Here is a 7,837-nt window from a genome sequence, read left to right as displayed (position 1 = left end):
CTTTGCCTGTCGGTGCATCCACCCCAGCTGCAGTTACTGAGGTCTTTCAGTTGATGTTCACCCCCCAGGTCAGTTTTATTGCACTTTTTATTTACAGAAAACACAGAAATAAAGCATTAAATGTGTTGGGCTTCTACCAAACCACCCAATCACTTTTTTTTTTTTTTTCTTTTTCTTTTGTGGGTTTTTGGCACGAAGAAATATCACAGGTGTTACCAAACAACCATGTACGAGCAGCTGACTGCCTGCCCAGCCCAATAACATGACTTCAACAGACATATTGAACTGAGATCGAAGACAAGGAGGTTGTTCCACGTTCATCTTGCAGTCTAACCTGCTCATCGGGGTCAAGGGGAGTTACTCTGGAGGGGACGACACCATTCATAAATTAAATTTATATTTACCTCTTACATTGTAAAAGTAAACAGTGCAAAAGTACAGTACCCCAGGTACCCTTCGGTTTGGAAAGCTTGAAGGTCGCTTTATACATTTTGTGTGTTTTTGTAAACATTGTTACCCATCCACAGTTCTGGCTCTTGCTTGGAGAGACCCGATTCCTCTTGTGTCCGAAACGTGTTGAGGGGCAGCAGTCGCTTCCCCTGGACTCCGTTGAGATTCCCGCTCAAGATTTAGTGCAAATTTTGGAGAGAAGAAGATGAGAAAGAAGGGGGGTGAGGGGGGGGGGGGGGGAACAAAACGAAAGAAAACAAAATAAGGCAACAGTTCAAAACAGTCCGTATCAAAAAGGGGGCCCCGGCCTTAGGAGAAGGGCAGGAAGTCTCTCTCCTCCACCAGGCTGATGGAGAGGTTCTTCAGCTCCTCCTCGGAGCCGGCGGTTTTGTAGCCGAGCTGCGCCAGCACCTGCTGGCAGGCGTGCTGGGTGAACGCCACGATCTCGTAGGACAGGCGGAAGCGCCACTTCTCTGCCGTGGCCGCCGAGTTGCGCACCGTCCCGTACTTGTGTTTGGATGAGGACCGGTCTCCCCGGGTGTTGTTCTGTATCCAGCGCTCGACGTTGCTGTCCATGGGGATGCCCAGGAAATCGTAGATCTCCTCGGTCTTTTTCATCGGGTTCCTGGCCAGGTCTTCGTACCGCACCAGCATGTACTTGCCCTTGAGCCACGGCGGCCGGTTGAGGCCGGTGGAGACGGAGTTCCAGAAGTCCTCGCACACCGTGGTGAGCTGGGTCACGTCCAGGTTGTACGGCTTCCTGCCGGTGCCGTCCCAAATCCTCCACAGCCGGTAGGTGTCCCGGAAGGTCTCGCTGCGGGACGCCAGGATCCCCCGGGGGTCCCTCACCAGCTGGATGACCTTCAGGTTCAGCCGCGGGTCCTCCACCAGGGCCCGCAGGTCGCTGACCTCGGGCACCCGCACGGTCTTGATGGCCACGTGCCCGTGCTCCCTGCAGGACTCGGTGGCCAGCGTCAGGTTCAAGGTGCCGCACTTCTTCACGCAGTCGCCTTCCTCCAGGTGGAGGTCGGCGGCTCCCAGGGGCTCGCAGACGGGCGGCGAGCACAGCGCCTTGCTGGCCCCCCTGCGGAAGAGGCGGTCGGTGGTGTGGTTGACGGGCTGGGGCTTGATGTAGTTCTCCAAGAAGTAGAGGTCGCAGTCGTACAGGCTCCTCAGCAGGTCGCGGCTGGCCCCCAGCATGACCCGCCTGTCCGTCGTGCTCTTGCTCTGGGTCAGCTTCGGGATCAGCGTGTACTGGACGTGGTAGAGGGGCTCGAATAAATAGAAGACGTCGAAGTGCTGGTTAAAGAGCTGCCCCACGAAGGAGGAGCCGCTGCGGGTGGTGGCGAGGATGAGGACGTGCGTCTTCCTGGAGAGGTTGTAGGCGAAGGTGGGGCTCTCGTCGCACAGCCGGTCGGGCGCATCGGTGTCCTGGCTCAGGCTGCAGTTCACGGGGCTGGGGATGGGGCAGCTGTGGAAGGACTTGGCGGTGAAGGTCCGGATTGCCGTGTACTGGATCGCAATGGATGCCAAGGCTAGTAGGAGGACAGCCTTCCAGGAACATTGCATGGCTGGTCACCTTCATGGGGCTTCTTCACAAGTCGTCTTGGTGTCTGCAACCCAACAGAGAAGTCACGGGTTGAGCAAGGACTGCTGAGGAGGACCCAAGTATTCCTACTGGGTGCACCACACACCCTCCCACAGAGCACATACATCGCTCATAACCACGTGGATCCCAGTGACACACTGCAGAGCCCTGCTTTGGAGGAGGACAACTGGCAAAATCCCAGTGGCTCGCCCTGTACACCCCCAGTGCTGAGCTGGTGCTGCTGGCCGGGTCCTGCTCTGCTCTGGGATTTGAGCCCCCTCCACAGCTGATCATGATAGGAGGGAAGCAGGTGGAACTGCATCTGCTGCATCCTCTGGTGGCTGCAAGTACGCCCTGGGGATGACTCTGCCTCCTCTGGTACGAAGCAGTGGGAGTTGTTCCCCTGGGCTTTGAAACAGACTTGGTCAAGGCAGTAGCCACCCAAAAAAAAAAAAAAAAAAAAAAAAAAAAAAAAGGAAAATCTTATTTTCCTTGGTTAGTCCCTCAAGCTTTGGGAAATAAAATCCCCGAACACTTACATGCACCAGAAGCTGCTCCTACACCACTCCAAGCCTTTGGGGCAGGACGGGAGGATGCTGTAACTCCTTCCAAAGCCCCAGCAAGGATTTTCTGCTGCAGGTCCCTGCTGTGCCATCCTCCTCTGCTATCTGCAGGCTTGCACTGGGGTCTGTTTGCAGACGTGGGAGCAAGCAGATAAGCACCAGCGCTGGGTGAAGGAGCCCACCATGCACAGCCCTGGGTAACGTGGCTCCGTGCCCCTTCTGCAGCCCCCTGCACCCACTGCCCCTTGCCCACCAGCCTCCCACGTTCCCCCCATGTGGCACGGGCCACCAATGGATGACAGGTGAGCTGAAAAACACATTTTAATTTTTTAATTATTGCTTTTGTTATCTACTGATTGCCCCAGCTGCTGGCTCCAGAGACCTCTCACAGGAGAGGGGCTTTCTGCACCCTGTGGTTCAGAGCATGGGTGATTCCCCAGGTGGAATATCCTTTGGCAAAAGCACTGGCTTGGCGGCCTCCTGAGGGTTCAGAGAACCCAAGGGCTTATTTATTTTTCCAGGTCTGCTAAGACAGGACATCCTGCTGGCATCCCCTGGTCCAGGTGACTCCTGGAAATGCCATCTCCTGGGTGGAAGGTGCGAAGTGGGACCTCTTTCCTGCTCTCTAGTGCCGGCCAGCCACACTGCACCCTTCAGGCAAAGCCTCAACTTTTACTCCGCGCTGGTGGAGAGCGGAGCTGACGCCGCTCAGGTGGTCCTGATCTCAGGTTCTCCACCTGCCCTGTGTCCTCTCCCCTTTGCAACACACCAAGCTGAGCAAGGGAAGCAAAGATCCATGTACTCAGAGCAGATGGAAAGCAGCAGTGTCAGCCCAGCATCGGCCTCTGCTGCCCCTCGTCTCCCTTTGCGTGTGCCCTGCCCGATCACCGAGCTGCAGTGAGGGAGGGGCGGGTTTTGGGAGAAGTGTCCCTCCCTGATGTCTCATCTGTGGCTTTTAAAGCCAGCAGGAGCCTCCTCCCATCACCGCATCCCAGGAGATGCGGCTCCTGCTCAGCCCTGGCCCTCTTGCAGAACGACGAGCACCCCTCGCTCCTCTCTTGGCCACATGCAGAGCCTGCTGGCAGGAAACACCCGAAGAGGAGCTGCACGACCCTGCGCCATTCAGGGCAGCTTTTCTGAGCAGTGGTTGCAGTGAGCGTGCTGCCGGAGGATGCCCTGGAGAGGGCACCTGGCCTCTTTTGGTGCTGGGATCACCCCTGCCCCTTTCCCAGCCCTAACTCTCCCTGCTCACAGCACACCAGCCGTGCCCCTGCCTCGCCTGTGTCTCCGTGCAGCTGCCTGGGAGCAGGCTGGCCACGAGGGATGCGCTGCAGGAGGCCAGCCAGTGCCTGGCATGGGGACAGGAGCATTGTCTGCCCGAGGAGGAAGGTGCCGAGCCTTTCCTCTCCCCCACCCTGCTTCCCCCAGCCTTCATCTGACAGGATGGGTGAAGGCGATGCAGCCTCCCCCACCACGCGACAGCAGCGGGTGTGCAGTCACCTGCCCTCCTCCTCCTCCTCTTCCTCCCAGCACTGCTCCAGCCCTGGAGCACCACTGAGGCTGGAGGTGATGAATTAAGCTGTACAGCCTCTGTGAGCCACCGGCACAGGGAGCGTGGCTGGGAGCAGCACAGGGGATGCTGAGTGCCATACTCTTCCTTTGGGGACAGTCTTCTGGTGGCAACAACTTTTTTCTGGGGGGCTGCGTGGCACGGACTTAGCATTTGAGGACTTGTCACCCCCTGTCACCATGGGGAGCTCCAGCAGCACCTTGTGTCCTGGTGGCGGAGCGGGGCTGGCTGCCTGCTGCCCCGAGCCCTCCCCGCAGGTTCCCCCACTTCCCCAGAGGTGGCCGTGCTCAGTCACCTCGGGTGTGACGGCAGCTCTAGGCAGGGACCGTGCAGCAACGCCACTGTCACTGCTGAGTGCCTGTTTCCAAGGATCTCTTGCGGGGCAGCCAAAAACCAGCAGCTCTTTGGGGCTGTCTTCAGGCTGCCCCCTCCCTCCTCAGCTTGCCAGGAGTTGGGCACCTCCAGGGCAATCCCCGTGCCTGGCAGGGGCTGCAGCCGGAGGCTCGGGGGCGATGCAGGTGCCTGGCCGAGCCCCAGGGTGATGCCGGGGACGTGCCCGCGCCCACCGGGGCTGCCCACCCGGGTCTGGGATCTAGGGCCCTCTGCCCCTAAATCTGATCACCGCCAGCAAGCCTGTTTCCATGGAAACCGCACAGTGACTCAGGACTTTGGGACCAGCTGGAAAACACAACTGTGAGCAGCAGGCGCCCGGGGAGGCTTCGGGGGTCTCGGGGCAAGGCAGAGGGGCGAGGAGCGCAGGGAGCGGGGCACGGCCCCCTGCTCGCCTGTGTGCCCGGGCACACTCCCGCTGGTGCAGAGGGGCACGTTGGGACAGGGGGCGAGGGGATCCCAGGAGCCAAAACCCCTCTCCTGACACCCGCGCTGCTGCAGCACTGACAAGTCCGCGCTGCAGCACGCGCGGCAGGGAGCAGATCCCAAAACGTGCCCGGCTGCAGGCTGCCCCCAGCACCCCGGGGATGGGGACCCACGCGTGCGTGGGCACCCACGGGGCTCCCAGCACCGTCACTTCCACGGGCAGCACCCTGGGGTGCAGGGCTCCTTCCCGCGGGGCAGCCCCTGACCGCGGCAGCCTTTTGGGGACGGGGACGCGGGGTCTGAGCCGCAGGATTGCAGAGCAGCTCTCAGCCTGGGGACCCTCCGGCACGGCCACTGCTGCTCCCCAGCGTCCTGCCACTTCACCTGGCGACACGACACGTTGCGGCCACCGAGGCGGGGAAGGCGAGCCGCACGGTGAGCATCCCACGCGGCTGCAGCGGCTTAGTCATGCTCGCACCTCTGCACATCCACGCAGCAGCGGCACGGGCAGGCAGCACCCCGGGTTTGGGACCCCCCCGCCCTCCCGGGACGCACGGCTCCGAGCTTCCCCGAGCCGTCCCCGTGCCCCTCGCAGCCAGGCCGGCTCAGCATCGCCTCCTCCTCCGCACCGGGGCTCCCCTGCGGCCGTGGCTCCGAGCTGCGCCCGGAGAGCCCCGGGCTCGCCCCGCTCCGCTCCCGCATCGCCCCCCGCCGCCCTCCGGCGGGCAGAAGGCTCGGGGCACCCTGCTGCTCCCCATCCCCTCCTCCTTCCCGAGGCACCGACGGGTCACCGGAGCCCAAATCATCCCGGAGGGTTTCCGCGGGGCTCTCGGCTGTTCCCTACCGGCACCGGGCACCCTCCTGGTGAGTTCCTGGGTCCCTCCCGAGTAACGCCAGCCCCAGCCGGTCCCGGACTTTCCTCGTGGCAGCACCCACCTGCACCCGCGTACCCCTCATCTGCTCCGGGCTGCCCGAGCGTGCCCACCCCGCAGCGCCGGGCCGGGGGGAGCTGCGAGGGGCAGGGCAGGGCAGGGCACATCGCTGCGGGGCACGTTGCGGGGCTCCCCTCTCCCAGGCGGCAGCCTCCCGCCGAGCATCCCCGACTTTCCCGCAGCCCTCTCCCTTCCTCCCGGCACCGAGAGCTCCGGGAGGGGCCGGCCGGGCAAAGTTAGCCCTTGTCGCAAAGCGAGGAAGGGCTGAGGGGGGGCAGCCCCTCGCTCCCCGCCGCCCCTTACCTGGCGCAGCGCCGCGGCGAGCTCCCCCCGCATCCCCGGCGGCTCCCCGCCGCGGCTCCCGGCCCGGGGGACGCCGAGCCCCGCCGCCGGAGCTCAGCCGGCCGTGCCGAGAGCCGGGCTCGGGGCCGCCCCTCCACGCCCCGCGGCCGGGCGAGGCGAGGGGAGGGCCGGGGAAGGGGCTGCGCTCGCTCTCCCCTCCCTCCTTTCCTTCCCTCCCTCCCTCCCCTTCTCCCTCCCGGCAGCGCAGCCTCCGCGCCGCCCCGGCGTGCCGAGCTGCAAACTCCCAAGTTTTCTTCTCTTTTTCTCTTTTTCTTTAATTTCTGCAGCCCTCCCCACACACACACCCCGAGGCGCGCCTCCCACCTACCCAGGCGCTGCGCGCCCTCCCCGTGCCCCCTGCTGGGCGAGCCGGGCCTCGGTGGGCGAACAGCGCCCGTGGGGAGCCGCGGGGGTCCCGGGGGTCCCGGGGGTCGCCCTCCAGCGCCAGGAGCCCTCCCTGCTCCGCCACGGCCACGGGCAGAGGCCGTGACGGGAAGGTGCCGTCCCGACCTCCGCTGAGGTTCCCCTTGGTCCCTCCTGCTCCCGCTCGACTCCTCCAAGCAGGTCGGGCTCTTACTTTGGGCAACTTTTTGCATGTTTCCCCTTCTGCCAGGTGTTTGCTGTGCTTTTTTTGCTCTTTATCTGCACCTCCCCTGACCTGGCAGCTGCAGTGAGCGCCAGCTCGTGGTTCTGGAGGTGCTGCAGTGGGTACTCGTGTCCTGCACCCCACCTCACCACCTACATGTCGGGTGCTGACAGCAACATCCCGGGCTGTGCCCCACGGCTCGGCCATTCCCAAATCCTCCCCCCCGGCTGCAGGATGCTGGAAGAGTTGCTGTGGGATCCCAGCGCCAGGCAGGGGCTCGGGACAGCCTCACCCTGCAGCCAGCGGGTTGGGGGAAGCAGTGGCACCGGAGTCCCTGCACCGCGGTCGTGTCGAGAGAGAAAATCCCTGGAGACGCTGGCATCGCCTCCGCTGTGAGAGGCGAGCCAGGCTGTGCTGGCGAGTTCAGGGCTCTGAGATCGCCGCTGTTCAATCTCGGGAAGCACAACAGCACAACGGCAGAAGTGTCGCTTTTGATTTTCGGCATTTGGGACCGGTGTTTGCTGTGTTAGGAGCACCCGGAGCTCGCACGGCCAAAAATACTGGTATTTCTCAAGTCTTCCAGAATACCCTGACAACCCTAGCCCCCTTAGTCTAATTTTAGAAAACTTTGTGGGGATTTTATATTTATAAACAGTTGGTGCTTAAATATTACTCCTCTCACCATAGCAACAGCTCCCCATCGTAGCATCCGTTACACCGCGCCAGTGCGTCGCTGCAGCCTTGTTTTGGGTGAGAAAACCCTCAGATCACACTCGTTCATGCTCATTCTCCTGTGCCTCATGCGGGGCACAGCCCAATGCCCCTGCCTGCCCAACCATCCCACAGCCAGGGCTCTCGGTGCTTCCTCAGTACCCAGGTGCCTGTGGTGTGAGCCGAGGATGCTCACATTTATTTGGTGCCTCTGGTGGGGAGGAGATGGCTGCCCCGGAGGGGTTTTAGGCAGCACCGTGTGCATGGCAGGTCACGCAG

General features: G+C 62.3%; 1 protein-coding gene across 1 annotated transcript; it reads right to left on the bottom strand.

The window, feature by feature from the left end:
• Positions 1 to 6,270, bottom strand: CHST1 (carbohydrate sulfotransferase 1). The gene is made up of 2 exons (XM_032188613.1): positions 6,223 to 6,270; positions 1 to 2,063 (listed from the first exon to the last, which is right to left on the bottom strand). The coding sequence occupies exon 2, from the start codon at positions 2,017 to 2,019 to the stop codon at positions 760 to 762; it is 1,260 nt and encodes a 419-aa protein (XP_032044504.1). The 5' UTR covers positions 2,020 to 2,063; positions 6,223 to 6,270; the 3' UTR covers positions 1 to 759.
• Between the last annotated feature and the right edge of the window lie 1,567 nt (positions 6,271 to 7,837).

The sequence above is a fragment of the Aythya fuligula genome, chromosome 5 (assembly GCF_009819795.1).
Source record: "Aythya fuligula isolate bAytFul2 chromosome 5, bAytFul2.pri, whole genome shotgun sequence".
Taxonomy (NCBI): Eukaryota; Metazoa; Chordata; class Aves; order Anseriformes; family Anatidae; genus Aythya; species Aythya fuligula.
The sequence above is the reverse complement of the archived record's forward strand: the minus strand, read 5'-3'. Positions and strand labels throughout refer to the sequence as shown.